Source organism: Plutella xylostella, chromosome 8 (genome assembly GCF_932276165.1).
Source record: "Plutella xylostella chromosome 8, ilPluXylo3.1, whole genome shotgun sequence".
NCBI classification, from domain to species: Eukaryota; Metazoa; Arthropoda; class Insecta; order Lepidoptera; family Plutellidae; genus Plutella; species Plutella xylostella.
The window spans coordinates 2,532,616-2,551,984 of NC_063988.1; the positions used below are offsets into that span (position 1 = coordinate 2,532,616).

The 19,369-nt window shown below is 41.4% G+C and overlaps 1 protein-coding gene across 1 annotated transcript in view; it reads left to right on the forward strand.

The window, feature by feature from the left end:
• LOC105383744 (pre-mRNA-processing-splicing factor 8) overlaps window positions 1–18,277 on the forward strand; it is a 40,455-nt gene extending 22,178 nt beyond the window's left edge. The window contains exons 20-37 of the mRNA XM_048622448.1: window positions 2,004–2,105; window positions 2,488–2,576; window positions 2,992–3,127; window positions 3,885–4,054; window positions 4,662–4,809; window positions 5,319–5,447; window positions 5,875–6,035; window positions 6,439–6,630; window positions 10,956–11,150; window positions 11,508–11,679; window positions 11,953–12,066; window positions 12,408–12,581; window positions 12,987–13,180; window positions 13,568–13,783; window positions 14,137–14,302; window positions 15,225–15,428; window positions 15,807–16,086; window positions 18,070–18,277. Coding sequence (XP_048478405.1) covers window positions 2,004–2,105; window positions 2,488–2,576; window positions 2,992–3,127; window positions 3,885–4,054; window positions 4,662–4,809; window positions 5,319–5,447; window positions 5,875–6,035; window positions 6,439–6,630; window positions 10,956–11,150; window positions 11,508–11,679; window positions 11,953–12,066; window positions 12,408–12,581; window positions 12,987–13,180; window positions 13,568–13,783; window positions 14,137–14,302; window positions 15,225–15,428; window positions 15,807–16,086; window positions 18,070–18,230 — 3,003 coding nt within the window. The 3' untranslated portion in view covers window positions 18,231–18,277. The remainder of the gene's footprint in view (window positions 1–2,003; window positions 2,106–2,487; window positions 2,577–2,991; window positions 3,128–3,884; window positions 4,055–4,661; window positions 4,810–5,318; window positions 5,448–5,874; window positions 6,036–6,438; window positions 6,631–10,955; window positions 11,151–11,507; window positions 11,680–11,952; window positions 12,067–12,407; window positions 12,582–12,986; window positions 13,181–13,567; window positions 13,784–14,136; window positions 14,303–15,224; window positions 15,429–15,806; window positions 16,087–18,069) is intronic.
• Window positions 18,278–19,369: the final 1,092 nt, after the last annotated feature.

Below are 19,369 nucleotides of genomic sequence, written 5' to 3' on the forward strand. Positions count from 1 at the left end.
CAATAATGTTTTTGTAGATAGATTGAATCGGAAACTTGGCTGATCACTTTCAATAACGTGGTAACTAATGACGAAAACCTCGTTGTCATCTTCTGGAATAGCGGTACGTTTAAATATCCACTGCTCTAATTCGCCCAGACAAATACCCGATTTTCCAAATTTTTGTGCTCTGAGATCCGACAAATAATTGTAGAGTTGCCTTTTTGATGGTAAGTGTATTCCTTCTATTTTACCAAGTTCTGATAAAATTGCTTTGGGTTTCAAGCGTAAATTAAACAATTTCTTAATTTCCTCTTTTGTATTCTCGTGAATGCCGTAAGTATCTCGGGTACCAATAGCACTATGGTTATGTTCTGAGTCAGTTTGATACACATTTACCTTATCGTCATCATTAACAAATAACAAATAAAGCTCCGCGTCGCATTGCGGCCCTCTCCTTTTGACTTTATTGCAGCGATAGAACCTTTTTTGACCATCTTCAGTGGCACGTGTGTAATTCCGCGACCAAATACATTCAGAATTTACGAAGTTCACAGCATCTTCTTCGTTAGAAAATTGTTTTAAAAATATCCAATCTTTCGTCTTCTTTTGCTTTTTAGTCACTGTTATTTCTGTTTCACTCTCAGATTCACTTTGGTACACTGGAACTTCATTCATATTATCACCACTTGTCCCTGGTAAGCTAGAATTGTTCATGATTGTAACTATAACCAGTTAAAGATGTTAAAACAAATTAATTACGCAGCACGTCTAAATATTTCGTCACATCAAAACATAAACAAACGCACAATGCAGCGTGCGAGCACATGGCAATCGTAAACACGCAACGCTATTGGTCCGCAGCCCAACTCACCTGATTGCAACGAGTCGTCGCCCCGCCCCCATTCGAATTCGCGCGCATTTAAAAATCAGTAGTTTTCATTAAAAAGGCGTATCAAAATAAAAAACATAAGCCCTCAAATAGAATATCAGTAACCAATATTCATTAATAAAGCAGCATACAAAACTTTGCTCAAAGTGAACTTTTTAGTAGTCCGCTAAGTATAACCTCACTTAGAAAATTCGAATCTATCTTGATATTGAAGTAGCCCTCTCTGTATTTCCAGTCGCTCACTTAGTAATTAAGTCGCTCGGATAAAATTTTAATATCTGAAATGGATTTATCACAATCCACTTTTTGTAAGCTCGTTCTGGATTTTATTATAAATCAATATTCTTCGTCAGTTTAGTTAATTTTTCGCTTACTCAAATTCATACCGCTCAAGTTATTAAAACAGTATGTCATCATCAGTCGCAAAGTTTTTTTTTGTTCGCTCGTTTTATAATTCCCCTTTTATTTTTCGTATTTTAAAGTAATCGTATTTTTTAACATTCGTATATTTAACAATCGTAATATCAATATTCGTGATTATAATATTCGAAATTATTATTTTCGTGATTATTATAATTCGGTATTTAAAAAAATCGGTATTGCAATATTTCGTAAATTACATATTCGGGGTTATCAAATTCGGAAAAAAGTTTTTCGGAATATTTGGGTGTTCCCGGTAAAAATACGTACAAAGAGTTGCGTATAAACTCTGCTCTGATGAAAATGTGTCAGCTTATTTGGTTATACATATATGTGAACAAACCTTTTCAGTACTATATCGACAAAAAACAACATAAGTACATACAGACGAATTGAGAACCTTCTCCTTTTTTGAAGTCGGTTAAAAAATCGAAACCGCCTTGCAAACGCCTTGTAAATAAGATAAAAGAAAAAAAAAAGAAGCGAAATAAATAAAAAAGATTGTATTTAAGCACTAGGTATACAGTGCCACGCTTCAAAATAAAGAAATTCTTTTCCTAACATTATTATCGATTCTTTATTGCCTTTAATTACCTATACTTCTGGCGGCCCGCCATCAGTTCAAAATTTGTACGAGTGGCCCCTAGTCTTGATAAGTCTGTGCATCCCTGTTCTATACCATAACTAAAACTACTACCCTCTTCCCCCACAGTCGGACCTCCGCTGGTCCAAGCAAACGGACGTGGGCATCACGCACTTCCGGTCCGGCATGTCTCACGACGAGGACCAGCTGATCCCCAACTTGTACCGCTACATCCAGCCGTGGGAGGCCGAGTTCGTGGACTCGCAGCGCGTGTGGGCCGAGTACGCGCTGAAGCGGCAGGAGGCTAACGCGCAGAACAGGTTTGTGCGACTGTTTGTAGGATGAGGAAGTCAATTACATACTCTATAAATCAGATTTATAGAGTCAACTCTCTCAGCACAAGCTTTCTTGTGTTGGGGTCCACCAACCCGCACTAGCCCAGCGTGGTGGACTAGACCTCAAACCCATGCCTTAGCAGTGGGGACGTGATCGGTAGTGATGAAATCATAGTTATGTCTTGATCAAAATGGCGGCTAAGTGTGGCGTATGTTGCGATTGTCAACGGATGATTAGTAAAGATTAGGACCAGCGGATCCCCAATCTGTACCGCTACATCCAGCCGTGGGAGGCCGAGTTCGTGGACTCGCAGCGCGTGTGGGCCGAGTACGCGCTGAAGCGGCAGGAGGCTAACGCGCAGAACAGGTTTGTGGCTAGTTATATTGAAAAGATAGTTGTGTCTGTAGGGTTTGTATAGTGTCTTTGGTGTCAATTGGACCAAAAATGTGTAGAGATATTGCAAAACTAAATAAATACTTTGTTTACCTTAGCCAGTTGGGATAGCATAGTCCTGACCGGGATTGGCGTAAGGTTCTTGTTGCATCCAATCACAGGCGAGGCAATCGGAAGCGTCGTGCCGCGCGCCCGGATAATACGCTATCTGATCATAAGCACTACCTATTACACTATCAAAGATACATATTCATGAATATGAAGGCGGTCTCAAGTATCCACATGGATAGAGACGACTGCACGAATCGACAAAATAAACATTTTTACTATCTTTGTAGCACATTACGTATACTTATGTAAAACTATAGTTGTATCGTTTATCTTTCAGGCGTCTAACTCTGGAAGACTTGGAGGACTCGTGGGACCGCGGCATCCCTCGGATCAACACTCTGTTCCAGAAGGACCGACACACGCTCGCCTACGACAAGGGCTGGCGTATACGTACCGAGTTCAAGCAGTACCAGGTATCGTGTTATTTATTATTACATATTTACATTTTAGTTTTCAGATAAATATATCTAAATTTACCTAAAAACAGCCATCTTGACGAGTGTATAAAAAACTTTTTAGATATAAAAACAATTGACTTCCTAATAGGAAATATGCACGTATTTTTCTATATTCTTATTCGATAGTTTTACATCGCTTTATTATAGTAAAAAAAATTCAACGCAAAAAAAGTAATTTAAGGTATTTTAAAGAAAGTTAAAAATGTATAACCGACTCGTCCACTATAACGCCCAAAACTTTGTGTAAAGAGGTGTGACGTCATCATGTTCGTTTCACGGCTCAGAATAATGACTCTCGCTTGTCGCGCCGACGCTCAGTTCTATGGGCATAGATTATTATGAGATTGACATATCGTCACATCCGTTCTAAGAAAATCCGTCACGTTTCAAAGATTTAAAGTTACCAAAGTTTTTTTGTACTTTTCAAAAATTATTTACTCGCTCAAAAATGAATTATAATCAAAAATATTGATAGAGGCATAATTCTGAAATAACAAAGTTTATTAAAAATAATATTTGACCTATATTTGATTCACGTGCATATTCCCTATTTCCTTTCCAAGTAAGGAAGGCCAAATTTGTCTACATGAAGTCAAAAAACTTGTAAGAATTAAGCTACGTTGCACACTGATCTAGCCGTCAACTACAATCCATCTTTCATTCCGTCCAGTCAAGTTCAAAAGCTAACGACAACCCTATTTTCCCTCACCAGGTGCTAAAACAGAACCCGTTCTGGTGGACGCACCAGCGCCACGACGGCAAGCTGTGGAACCTGAACAACTACCGCACGGACATGATCCAGGCGCTCGGAGGGGTCGAGGGCATCCTCGAACACACGCTGTTCAAGGGGACCTACTTCCCCACCTGGGAGGGGCTGTTCTGGTTAGTAAAATTTATCATTTCTGAGGTAATTAGTATGATAACGAAGGTTAACCGTATGGTGATCTGACAGCAGCTGGATCAGACGAGGTCTCAGACAGGCAATCCAGCCCGGTTTACTGATAACCAGATAGTGGCTGGAGGAAGGCCAACGGTAAGCTACTCCACAACAGGAGAGGGGGGTCACTCGGTAAATTTAAAATAAGAGATCGTTGTTTGTTTTTTAAAGTGTTTTGACATGATGAATCGCGTAGGGGTCCTGAAACCAGAGAAACGCTGTGCTCTGGCGGCCGCGCGGCACTGGATGAACAGCGTCGTGCCGCGCGGCCGGATAATACGCTATCTGATCAAAACACTACAAAATTATAACCTATACCTTTTTCCGTTTATGTCGTTCCGTTAAGTCGCTTATTTGACTAGCTATTTTGGTTTTTAACCTTTGTGTGACAGATCCAACCAAAACCCCCTTGTATGCCTAGTGACAGAGCTGTCCCAAGAGCACTTCATCACGATTTTTGTCGTTTTAGTTATTAAATTCCATACTGTAAAGATCCTGTAAGAGGTATATTTGTGTGTTATAAATAAGCTAACCTACTATTGCACAAAACAGGGAGAAAGCCTCAGGGTTCGAAGAGTCGATGAAGTACAAGAAGTTGACGAACGCGCAGCGCTCCGGTCTGAACCAGATCCCCAACCGGCGCTTCACGCTGTGGTGGTCACCGACTATCAACCGAGCCAACGTGTACGTCGGGTTCCAGGTCAGTTTACCCACTTGTTTATGTATAGGTTTAAAAAAGGAACATTCATGTTTGAGTAGCTTATAATTGGCGAAGCGAGTGTCCAATCATAGTGCAGAAGTACCTACTACAGCGGTAGACATGCTATGTTTCGACACAGCTTTGGGTGTAATTAGGGCGTCAATAACAAACTTCACGCCGTTCGACCATAGTGGAAATGACTCACGCTGGAACTACATTTCTTTTATATTTGTAACTTTATTATGTGGTTTTGACATGATGAATCGCGTAGGGGTCCTGAACCCAGAGGCCGCTGTGCTCTGGCGGCCGCGCGGCACTGGATGGTCAGCGTCGTGCCAAGCGGTCGGATAAAACGCTATCTGATCAAAAAACTACCACTTATGCCAATACCTTGCAGTAGCAACAGATAGAAAGATACTGCTTCGGCCGTCTTTGGAACTGGAGTTTTGATGCACAGTACTGTTCTTCAACCTGTATTCTAACTTGAGCATTTAATGTGTGTGTTGTAGGTGCAACTGGACCTGACTGGTATCTTCATGCACGGCAAGATCCCCACGCTGAAGATCTCGCTCATCCAGATCTTCAGAGCTCACTTGTGGCAGAAGGTGCACGAGTCCATCGTCATGGACTTGTGTCAAGTAAGTCGGACTTTTCAAATTATTACTCACTCTATAATCATTATTGTTTATAATAATTTTATTAGTTACTACGAATACGTGTTTTTATGGCTCCAATCCAAAATAGCCAATAATTGAGTTTTTGAGTCATTCCCTTTTTAATCTTGGACCTTACTGTAATGGGTTATACCAATCAGGGTCAAATGCGGTAAGTTTATAGCGCTACTTCGGTATTTATCGACCAAGTACCTAATCACATAATTTGACTCGAGTCTTGATTGCCCAAAGCTATTTTTGGATTTACAAATAAATAGGTACTCACTTACTCCGCCGGCTCAGCGACCCGAAGTAGATCTTGGCCTCAGACACAAGAAGACGCCAAATAAATGCTGATCCTATAATTATACGACATCCGGCAATTCGTAAAGAATCCCCCCGTCCCTTCCAGGTGTTCGACCAAGAGCTGGACGCGCTCGAGATCGAGACCGTCCAGAAGGAGACGATCCACCCGCGCAAGTCGTACAAGATGAACTCATCCTGCGCGGACATCCTGCTGTTCTCCGCCTACAAGTGGAACGTGAGCCGGCCCTCGCTGCTGGCTGACACCAAGTATGTTGCTACAATATTATATGTTGTGGTGCCTGTATCTAGATCGCTTGAGTGCGACCTTATGTGATTATTACATTAGGACTTGGGTGACTTCCACTGCGGTTTAGTCATCTAGATGATTGAAAGTATGTTTTCTTAGCTTTATCATCTTTGAGGAGGGCGCGCGGAAGGGGCCACCCCGAGTAACGTAGCAACAATAGGTACCTTAAATATGTGATACATGCGATATTCATTGACTTGAGATCGCAACGGGGCTGAAAATTCTGCTTCGGTACAGTGCATAAATATTTCGATGATTCTACATTCCTTCCATTAGCTAATAATACCGTAGAATGGCTTCAAACTTCCCTCCCACCAACCTTTCGAATATATTCCGCATTTTCACTATGATTCATCCCCACAGAGACACAATGGACAACACAACGACGCAGAAGTACTGGCTGGACGTGCAACTCCGGTGGGGAGACTACGACTCTCACGACATCGAGCGTTATGCCCGTGCCAAGTTCCTGGACTATACTACTGACAACATGTCCATCTACCCGTCGCCCACTGGCCTGCTGCTGGCCATCGACCTCGCTTACAACTTGCACAGGTAATGATAAACCCATGGTGGTACAGTAGTGGGGATAGCTAGCAGCCGTATCTCATGTATTCAGTGCTGCAGTTTTTAGTGACACATTGTTGGAAAACAAATATTAATTATTTGCTTCGGCTCGTGGGTGTTTAATGTTAGTGTTGTGTGATATCTTCACTGCGCCTACCAAGCGTGGAGTCTATGGCATTAGCCCTCCAGTCTTGGAGGAGGTCCAAGACTGGATAAGTCAAGACCAACAGCGATAAAACATAGCATGTGAAAAGCATAAAGGCCCGATTTGATCTAAAGAGGTAGTATTGAATGCCTACTGCAGCAAGTAACAGTTTTTTTACCTGCACGCGTAGCACAGTATGGCTGCGACAAGATATAAATGACAGCTAGTTGCAACAAATTGTGTGATACCAGTTGTCCTCACAAACGCTAACATGGCCAACACGAAATAATCACAAGATGTGAGTTACAATTTTGACAGCGAGATTGGAAGATTTATCTTATTTCCTAACATGGGTGTACCAATTTGTCCACACTTGTCTCAGTTTGACATTTGTTTAGGTAGCATTTTATCACTCAAATTCGAAGGTGGTGATAACGTGTGACACAAATTATTATTTGTTTAGTTTTTGTTAATTTCATCCTTGCTCTACAAGAAGAGATGCAGGAAAGGAAAATTACTATAATACTTATAGGGAGGATGATCCGGGACTCTAATAACCCGTTGAAAATGCTTTAAAAACAACATTTGTCAAAACACACATCCTCTTTTTATTTGACTAAAATTATATATCATATTACTTATATGTAGCGGTGTTTGCTCAGACGGGTAAGCGCCCGCCCCTCACGGAAGAGATGTGGATTCAAATCCTGTCGCTGACATGTGCTAATAAGTTAGATAGATAGACATTAATTTGTTCCACTTAAACATTTGTACACTTAAATTAAGAGGCGAAAAGTGTGTGTTGAAGCAGACCAACAGGGAAGCAACTCAGCGCATATGTTTGCCCTTAGGAACAAACCACAGATTTTCAGTTGTCTCCCATACTTATACTTTAAGTTTGCCTATTCACGTCAAAGTATGTAAGTAATGAAGTGGCTAATTGAATAGTTTGAATGCTAAATATAGAGTTCACGAAATGTAAATAATATAAACTGTACATTGAATACATCTGGCACACCGGGCAGTCAGCGACTCATTCTAATCCTTCACCACAGCGACAAACCCTAGTCAGGCTTTATGATTTATCAACAACACGTGAACAACACACTAACTGAGATGAAGTGGCTAATTGAATAGTTTGAATGCTAAATGTGGAGTTCATGAAGTGTAAATCATATAAACTGTACATTGAATACATCCGGCACACCGGGTAGTCAGCGACTAATCCTTTCACTACAGTGACAAACCCTAGTCAGGCTTTATTATTTATCAACTACACACTAACTATAAAAAAATAAGTGGGTATGCTAGCATGTACTTACAACTATTTTAAATGGTTATAAAAATATAATATTTTCTTTAGGTAAATAAAACATTTATTAAACTTTTAATTAATAAATTATAAAAAGTATACTATTTCACACACCATAAAAGCATATTAGGTATTCTTAGTTATCAACTATCACAATAATCAGTCTGAACTTTGCTTATATCGGTCATCAAATGGGTCTCATAGTATGTATGCCAAGTTTTTCAACTTTTTCAGTTCGGTGCCGCTCCAGTTCATTGTTTCACCACAAGGTTGCTAATGTCATCTGACCATCATTCAGCACCACCATTCACCATTCAGGTGGTTTCTGCCAACAAGAGCTCTCCAACCGTGTCTAGGGCATCAATTTCTGACCGGTTTTGACCATCTTCCGTCTTGCCTACAAGCCAATTTCAATGTTCTGTAACAAACAAAAATGTTTCATTAGATTTTAGTTATACTTATGAACTAAGATTATGACTCCTATTGTCCTCTTCATCATCATCATAACCCATCACGTCCCCACTGCTGGGGTAGGGGTTTCCTTCCAATGAAGGAAGGGTTTAGGCCTAGCCGACCAAGTAGTGCCATGTGAAAAAAGTTTTTTGAGTTGTTTTGTGTGCATATGCCCAATTATAATAACATGTCACGGGTACTCGCACTTACCTACTGTTTTTTTCCTTCCATTGATTATATAAATATTATTCAGTCAGGCCGTGGGACAAGCATCGAAGATGATATTCTGCGCCCGTCAGGATCCTGCCCGGGCTTTTTTCTCAAGGCCTTCTAGCTCCTGGGTCCGGGTAGACAGTGGGTGGGTCATCAGTCAGGTGGCATGCTGTTTTTGTTCTTCGTCTCAGGGATCCGATGCATCGACGGCTGCCGATAGCAGGAGCTCCCAAGGAATCTGAGCGTGCTTGGTCGGGAGCAAGCTTGGTCGTATATCATTTGATGAGACGATGTCCAAGAAACTCAATAAAGTAGTTTAATGAGCCAATATGAATCCATGGGGTAGCGCAAAGCAAAGTAATATTACCAAAATAATACACTCGAAACTCTCGAAAGCACCAAACAGTCAAAATTTTCTTCAAGTTTGACGTTTGGTGACATTTTAATTGTCAAAAAACCATAGACAATACAAACAACAACCACAAATGAGAGGTTTTCGGAAAAAAATAACATTTGAAAAACTTATTTGCACAGAGCAGAAAAGTTACAGTGTCACTGGGACTAATGCCGAATCACACAAATAAAACGAGTCCCATGTACACCCTATGCCTCAGATCAACTACAAATAGATTCGCAATCGCCGTGTGCACTATTCTCTTTCTCACTCAAACCATAGATGTTGCCGACAAAAAAATAAAACCTAAATATGGGGAAATTTAACTTATCATAATACCAAAAACAAAACTTGAGTATATCGTCGGTTGATAGGAAAAAGTCACTAAAGGCTAATTTTTCAATAGCCAGACAAAAGTTTTGCTGGGAAATAATTTTGATGCTGTTGCGTCTCAATGTTTCTCAATGTTTGTATTACCCAGATAACATTTATCTGAATATTGAAAAATCAGCCTTAGTGAGTTTTTCCTGTCAACCGACGATATAAGAAAAAAAACTTTACTCATACTTATTTGATTTCAATATAATTATTTAATATACACAAACTGAGTGGATTGTATAATTCATTGTCTTCGTCCAATCGAAACAATCCTCTTCAAAATGTGCCGAACACAATTTTTGTATGTTTCTTTGGTTCCCAATTTGTGCGACCGGTAATGTCTATCCATTTTCTTGATAATTTTTTTTCTGTCGGAAACCTATGAAGCATAGATAAATGGATGAGCATGAGCATTATAATCGTGGGCCAAATATGTAATGGGGTTTTTTTAAAGGAAACACGTATTTCGTATCAATACAATAAACTTTATATTATACAGAAGAAATCACACATAGAAGAAAAAAACGAAACGAAGGTTTCCTCACAATGAGAGGCACCTCATTTGAAAGAGGAGAATGACTTCTACAAAATACAATCTTCACAAAAACCGAATTCGTGCGCCCCATTTGTAAACCCAACCCGAGTCCGTTACAATTTCTAGTATTTTCTTTGCATACTATAATATTTGTGGGTAAAATAAATTTTCAATAACTTGCAACACCATGTGATTTGTTATGATATGGTACCTCGTAATTTTTACTTAAAACTGATACTAAAAGACCTTACAGTATTAAAATTAGTATCGTTTTATATTAAAATCGAGCCAATAGATAGTACTATGATGAATGTAAGCTTGTTAAACTTGATAGTATCTACTTACATGTGAAAATATATCTCATCCATCATTCCATCGTGTTTTCGTTCATTATGCTCTATACAACCGAACAAAATCCACCCACCCATGTCACACACTCGTTAAGTGATGATAATAGTCTAATAAACTTAATAAACACCCACAAATCACTAGCAAATCAAAAATAAATAGCATTTAGAAAATTTTGTTGTAACTGTCAGCCTTTGTTTGGCACAGATTTTTCATTTGTTTCATTGTTTGGCACAGAGAACTGACGTAAACAGGCGCCACAGCAAAAAGGACAAAAAACATTTACAGCTTAACGTTTCTTTCTCAAGCTTAATGTAGCTAAGCGTCTCTTTTTCGCAATGTCAGAACTGTCACGATTATACCCCTGTGCCCTATGCTAACATTTAAGACTGATATCAAAAAGTGACTCAATTTAATCAGTCACTTCACATGTTGTCTTATTATGGCCATACTAGCCGTGCTGTATACGATTAATTATGTAATTATAATTTTAATCAAGATATTCGATATTCTATTAACCATCCACCTTCCACAGCGCCTACGGCAACTGGTTCCCGGGCTGCAAGCCGCTCATCCAGCAGGCCATGGCCAAGATCATGAAGGCGAACCCCGCGCTCTACGTGCTCCGGGAGAGGATCCGTAAGGCGCTGCAACTGTACTCGTCGGAGCCCACGGAGCCCTACCTGAGCAGCCAGAACTATGGGGAGCTGTTCTCTAATCAGATCATCTGGTGAGTGGCTCCAGAGATAGCGCAGTTTGTGGTCTTTGAGATAGTAAAGGTTTTTAGGTAGTTATTGCAATGCCACTGTAAGGGTAGCCCTACAGGTTTTTGCAAATAAATAACAACGATTTGTGTAAGTATATCATCAATTTCACTGTTTAGCCGTAGTTTTATATTCTTATCACTCTTTGCAGATCTTGAATCAAGTTTCCTCATGTAGTGTGTCGAACAAATCTATCCAAACCATACTTTAGTGAGCCACACTCTCACAGCTAGTATTTTAGCTATGTGTCTCTTGGGCTACATAATTTATTTATCTTAATTCAAATCTAACAAGCCCGCAACTAAAGCCCAACATCCTTACAGGTTCGTGGACGATACCAACGTGTACCGAGTGACGATCCACAAGACGTTCGAGGGCAACCTCACCACGAAGCCGATCAACGGCGCCATCTTCATCTTCAACCCGCGCACGGGACAGCTGTTCCTGAAGATCATCCACACGAGCGTGTGGGCCGGTCAGAAGCGGTTGGGTCAGGTGAGAAATCAATTCAAATATTGAATAGCCATCAAGTGTAAATTAATGATCTTAAAATAAAATAGTACTCACAACTTGGTACCCAAGAAACCGTACCTTGAGAAGATGCGGATATGTGTTTGATACAGCATCATGGCATCGGAGCAAAACCCTCAAGCAATGTTTGCTCTAATAGCATTAATAAAATTGGACAGTTTTGCAAGTGCACTGCTATACTAAAACTAACAAAATAACTTTATGAAATTACTAATCAGCTCCTCCTGTGTTGTACAGTTGGCCAAATGGAAGACTGCTGAAGAAGTGGCGGCGTTGATTCGTTCGCTGCCGGTGGAGGAGCAGCCGAAACAGATCATTGTTACCAGGAAGGGAATGTTGGACCCTCTTGAGGTAAGATGATCATGTCATATATCATATTGTATAAAAATATTTTTAATGGACTATGTCCAAAAGCAAGTACCCTGTAGGCTAGAAATTACGCCACCTCCTTGATATATTTATTGGAATATAAACTATTTATTTTTTATCAACATCGTGGCTTTCGATACTTTTTTAATTACTTGTATTATTTGAATTATAATGTATTTCTACACATTTCCTATTGGGGGCAACGATCTCTAATTTCAATCAAAGATTTACCCAAAATCCTAAAGATATTATCTTCATATCTAACCCCACTTCAACCCTCCCACATAAATCTACTTGACTATAACCTCACTATCCCCTTCCAGGTGCACTTGCTAGACTTCCCGAACATCGTGATCAAGGGCTCGGAGCTGCAGCTGCCGTTCCAGGCGTGCCTCAAGGTGGAGAAGTTCGGGGACCTCATCCTGAAGGCCACAGAGCCTCAGATGGTGTTGTTCAACCTGTACGATGACTGGCTGAAGACTATATCGAGTTATACTGTGAGTTTTATTCCATTTCGGCGTATTAAGAGGTAGAGGAAGGGGGAAATGGTGGAATAATTTTGTCGGGATACTGACGACAGAAACATTTACATTGTACATAAATTATGCGACGCCTTTGCCAGTAAATGGGTAACAATATTATTGAGTAAATTAAAATATACGATAAGTATAGTAGAAATCTAAAGCAAATGAAAAAAAAAGAAAAGCAATGCATAAGTTATTTGCGGGGTAATAGCCTCATCTGTCTTCTAAGCTTCCACTAAGCTACTATACGGCAATAAGTGTAACCTATCACACAAATATATAACTAAAAAGTAAAAGATACCTTTGGTGATATTATATCAAGTCCCTCACTATATCCCAAACACGCTAACATAACTCACCACTTAATTAATCTCTCAGGCGTTCTCCCGTCTGATCCTGATCCTGCGAGCTCTACACGTGAACACAGAACGTACCAAGGTGCTCCTGAAGCCGGACAAGACGACGCTGACGGAGCCGCACCACATCTGGCCCACGCTCACCGACGATGACTGGATCAAGGTCGAGGTGCAACTGAAGGACCTTATTTTGGCGGATTATGGGAAGAAGAACAAGTGAGTTGCTTTGTGATGATATATTGTTAGTTTGTGGTCGAAAGTGGTGATACACTACCATTGTGATTTGAGCAATCGCTTAACATTCGGACACACAACATAACGTTAAAAACCCGCCGCAGTATTACAATTAGGATAACATGTGTATGTTATGTATGCTGATTGGGTCCACCCCTTTTGGAGTTACATAACCAGTAGCCACCGACACACTACTACCTCTGTGTTCTTAGTTATTATCTAAATCCATCAAAGCAAATTTTGAGAAAATAATTGAAATTTACACTCATAGCTGGACTTTTTACCACCACACAGTTTGACTTATCTCGTCATTCTCACCCATTCACTGGTTAAAACCACCGAAGCTCACCATCCAACCTCTACCCACAGCGTGAACGTGGCCTCGCTCACCCAATCAGAGATCCGAGACATAATCCTCGGCATGGAGATCTCGGCTCCCTCCGCCCAGCGCCAGCAGATCGCCGAGATCGAGAAGCAGAGCAAGGAGCAGAGCCAGCTGACGGCTACCACGACCAGGACCGTCAACAAGCACGGAGACGAGATCATCACTAGTACCACTAGTAATTATGAGTCGCAGACTTTCAGGTGAGTGTTTTAATAATGTACTTATAACATTTGTAAGTGTTCATAATTATTATGATACGTAAAGGTGACGATGGTAATTCGTTAGTTTGAAAACATAGTGAAAGCTTATCTTGGAGCCATAATATATATCATCATTACGATGTTCTGGACAAAAGCCTCTACCAACGAGCGCTACTACACTTCTCAGCCTTCTTCATCCAGCCACTACAGGCTTGGTTGGCTGCCTTTTTTAAGATCGTCAGTCCAGCGGGCCACCATGCATATCGTTGATGTCCCCTCGAAAAAGACCGTAACCGAAATCATAGTCCAGCTATGATGTCTATTTACTCAATTTTACCCTTATCTACCTACAGTTCGAAGACGGAATGGCGCGTGCGTGCCATATCGGCCACGAACCTGCATCTTCGCACGAACCACATCTACGTGAGCTCGGACGACATCAAGGAGAGCGGCTACACGTACATCCTGCCCAAGAACCTGCTCAAGAAGTTTGTCACCATCTCCGACCTGAGGGCACAGGTAAGTTATTATTGCCTTACTAGCTGTTTCCGCGAGCTACGCTTCGCCTTAAACAGGTTTTCCCGTGGGAATTTCGGGATAAAAAGTAGCCTATGTGTTCCAGGGTCTCAGGTAACTCCAAATTTCGTTAAAATTGGATCAGCCGTTTTGACGTGAAGAAGTAACACACATACTCACTAACTTTCGCATTTATAATATTAGTAGGATTATTCATCAGCCAGTATTCGTCCACTGCTGAACAAAGGCCCCCAAAAGAGAAAATAAATATTATGTTGTTGGACTTCATCTTTCAACCACTATCTGTATTTCATAAACTAATGTTCTAAACCGCTCTACAGGTTTTTTTTCGTTACATTAGCCATTGGTTTTAGGGGTGTAGGTTTATATTCAGATATTTATTTAGCTTCCGACCATACTTGTTTATTATTTACAATGCGAAGATAACATAACATTTGTTTATGCTTACTAGTGCATGACATGACACATAGATAAGAAACAAACACCGGTTTTCACCTGTGCATTATCTTGCGCTTTAGCAGATCAACTACCTCAACCAGTCATAATACTAAAACAAGTCACGTTTTTAATAACAAAGTCATCTAGATTTCAATATCATCACCTAAGATATCAGATTGATGCCTGGATTTGACCTTGATGTCCATCCATAAACCAAGCAAAAAAAACGTCAGATGGGGGTTTCAGAAATTACCTATATACCTCCTAATACTAAAGCCGAACGTCCACTGCGAGCTAAACTAAGATAGTTTAGCTTAGCTTCGCATATTTGAGCCAGTTTTTCGTAAATGTGCATCCATCGCAAAGTACGCACATGTATGAACAACTGGTTTAGCCGGCAGTGGGCGTTCGGCATTACAGCCCTATACTTTCTTGGATACCACTACATATATCCCTTTCTTTGCAGATCGCCTGCTACCTCTACGGAACCTCACCGCCCGACAACCCGATGGTGCGCGAGGTGCACTGCGCCGTGCTCCCGCCGCAGTGGGGCACGCACCAGGCCGTGCACCTGCCACGCCAGCTGCCCAAGCACCCCGCGCTGGCGCACCTGCAGCCGCTGGGCTGGATGCACACGCAGCCGAATGAACTGCCGCAGCTGTCGCCTCAGGTGAGATAGCTGAAATAGCCTACTCCGTCGTGTCGGCAACTGGTGCATGCAAAATGTGCCTAAATGCTTGAGCGTACAGTTGTGACAGCTTGTTTCGTTCATTAGTATTGCGAAAATCACACTGAACTTGGTCCGCAAGGTATGATAGATAACGCACAAGTAATTGGGAGAAACAGGCCTGCCTCTAGTGCCTTTGTTTCTCAAAGGTTTCCGTAAGTTATTGTGTTCAGCACATTACTATAAAATCTTCAAAGCAAACTTTATGTTCCAACTATTGCCAATAACTAAGACTTTGTGCATTATTAGCAGCAAAGACACCCAACTATCCTCTTGGCAAACAAATTAACTAAATATATTAATCCAACCTCTCCCATGCAGGACATCACCACACACGCCAAAGTCATGTCAGAGAACCCGAGCTGGGACGGCGAGAAGACCATCATCATCACCTGCTCCTTCACCCCCGGTTCATGCTCGCTCACGGCCTACAAGCTGACCCCCAGCGGCTACGAGTGGGGAGTGAAGAACACGGACCGAGGGAACAACCCCAAGGGATATCTGCCGAGCCACTACGAGAAGGTGCAGATGTTGCTGTCTGACAGATTCCTCGGCTATTTCATGGTGCCTTCGCAGGGCAGTTGGAATTACAACTTTATGGGTGAGTGTGGAATGAAATCTTTAGTGTCTAATTATGTTGCTATAACGTTTATATACGTCTGCATCATCATCAGCCTATAATCTTGACATATACAGGGCAAAAAGGGTATAATACACTCGCGAGCAACCAAATCGACTCAAGCCTTCACGGCGCACATATACATTGATTTTCCTAAAACGATAAATGGTAAATATAAAAGTGATATGTCATTCGAAAGCTGAAGAATTAGGCTTTCAATTAAGATCAATACCATAAAAAAAAACTAAGCGCAGATTTAATGACGCATTTTAATTGCCCGTCAGTGTTAATTACCTCATTAGGAATCCACGCCTTGCGCTACCTGATCCCGCTATAAAACCTTTCCACATCCGGTGTACCTTATCAGTCGCTTGTTGCAAGTTGACCGGTACACATCTCGTTGCATTGTATTCCTTGTTTTCGCAAACCCATGGATACCACACCAGAAGAAGCTGCTCAAGTTGTTGCCTTGCTGCAACAAGGGTTAAGTCAGCGAGCAGTCGCTGCCCAGCTCCACTTGAGCCAGTCTGCTGTATCCCGAGTATACAGACGGTTCCAAGAGACTGGTGCCTTCAATCGAAGACCAAGAACGGGCCGCCACCGCTGCACTTCAGAGAGAGACGACCGCTTCATTGTCTCAACCTCGCTGCGCAATCGACACCTTACGGGCGTTGATGTGCAGCAAGAACTGAGACGTGTACGACAAGTGGCTGTCAGCGAGTGGACAGTGAGAAGACGCTTGAAGGAAGCCAACTTGACACCAAAAAGACCTGCATCAGGCCCCAAATTGACTGCAGGCCACCGACAAGCGCGTCTTCAGTTTGCTCGAGAGCATCTCGATTGGAGCATTGCGCAATGGCGGTCGGTCCTGTTTACTGATGAGTGCAGAGTGTGTCTGCATGGCAGTGACAGGAGAGGCCGGGTCTACCGGCGTCCGGGGGAACGATTTGCCCAATGTTGTTTCGCTGAAACAGTAGCATATGGCGGCGGTTCCTGCATGATGTGGGCTGGTATTTCTCTAGAGGGAAAAACCGCACTTGTTTTCGTGCCTGGAGGCGGCCGAGGAGGCGGGTTAACAGCTGATCGGTACATCACCGACATTCTACTCGGTCATGTTGTGCCCTATGCAGAATTTGTCGGTGAAGACTTCGTGCTAATGCACGACAATGCCCGCTGCCACACGGCACGAGTCAGTCGGCAGTTTCTGAGAGAGAAGGAATTGCGCACGATGGACTGGCCTGCGCTCAGTCCTGACCTGAATCCCATCGAACACTTATGGGACGAGCTCAAAAGAAGAGTTCGGGCCAGGAATCCAGTCCCTGCAAGCGTGGACGAGCTGAAGACAGCTTTATTAGAGGAGTGGGACGGCATTCCTCAGGAAACTGTCAAAAAGTTGATAAGGTCTATGAGAAACAGGCTGCAGGCTGTAATTAGGGCAAGAGGGGGCAATACAAAGTATTGATTTAAATAAATAAATTTTTATCTTAACATTTTTTGTTTAATTTGTATAATACGATACCCATACCCTTTTTTCCTAAATTCCCGTTTTTCCTACAATTGCGTTCAGACATCATTTATTTCAAAAATGATGAATGGATTTCAATAATAATGATATCAAATTAAAGCTGACATCTTAAGCTTTTAAATGACATATCATTTTTATTATTTCTATTCATAATTTTACTTGTATTAATGTATGTTTGCGCCGTCAAGGCTTGAGTCGATTTGGTTGCTCGCGAGTGTAGTAAACCAAAATCGGGTGACTCAGGGGGTCTAAACAACTGAACAACTTTTGTTCTTCAACATGTGGAATTTCGAGAAAAAAGCCACACCCTATTTTTGGCTTACTATACACACCACTTTTGCAACCCCTGTATATGCCCAGCAAACGCAAGAATTTGTCGTCTCATCCACATAATATGTCCGTTCTCCAACACATCAACTAACCACCTCCTTTCTCCCCAGGTGTACGCCACGACCCGAACATGAAGTACGGCGTGCAACTAGGCAACCCTCGCGAGTTCTACCACGAGGTGCACCGGCCGGCCCACTTCATGAACTTCGCGGCCATGGAGGACGCGTCCGCGCCCATGCTCGCCGCCGACAGAGAGGACGCCTTCGCTTAGGTTACTATTGTGTTGTGGCTGGTTCTTTAGCAATTGAAGATTTTGAGCTGTCAGTATTAAAAAATCTTGGTAAAATTTGTGTCTTCTAAATGTTATGTATAACAACAGCTAGTTTACTGATGTACGGTGGCCTGCGCCTAAAACTATACAGGCGGAGTTTTTAAAATAGCGATCCCTGATGATGAAGGGACCAGCTACATCTGTTAAATCCGGGGACGTGTTGTGTGTGATGTGTGTAGCAGTGGTGTTTATGTGAATGTGCTTGAGCAGCATGTGAGCTTGAGATCGCTATTTTAAAAACTCCGCCTGTATACTTTTAGGCGCAGGCCACCGTACCAAGGCTTGTAGTAAGCCAGATTACAGCTTCCGGCATTTCTTACTGCCGGCAATTTAGCTTTTATCAGGCATTTTTGTTTTGACAGCTCAAATATGTTTGGTTGCTTTAGAATCTGCTACAGTATAGTCAGATTCAAATAGGATAGGTTTTGTGGATAAGTTCGCACACAATAAATGAAACCATTCAATCAAGTGGATAACTAACAGCTATCACAGCTTCTATGATATTTGAATTATGAGGTCATGAGTGCAAGCTAAGACAATGAATATGTACTGGACTTGAACAATGAGAAGAAGTCATTCCGATACAATCTACAATTGTGTAATAAACTCGTGGCAATCAATTTGTTTATCGTTAATAATAATAACACGTGTTCTATTTCCATGTGACGAGTGTTACTATGTAGATTGTAGAGAACAGTTGATAAAATGTGCATATTACTGTCTTAGCTTTCGCTCTATCTTTAGTTGATTGAAGTGCTTGATCTTTATGAATGGGAATGGCTAAGCCACTGGTGATCTGGGTATATACCTACTGTTAGAACGGGTTTTGATTTAGTCATCACTTTCCACGAATCCCGGTAAATCTAAATTTTTCCATATCTAATACATTTTGCTGGCAATTTTGTTAGACATCCTTGTGTGTGGTGAACATGAAAATGTGATAGCAAAGTTCTTTTAGCATAAGTAATGACGTATGTTTAAGATTTTGTATATAATAAGGATTACAATAAATTTTAATAAATTACTAAGTTACATCTTTCATTTTGATATTCACCACTGATAATATGAATACAAGAATA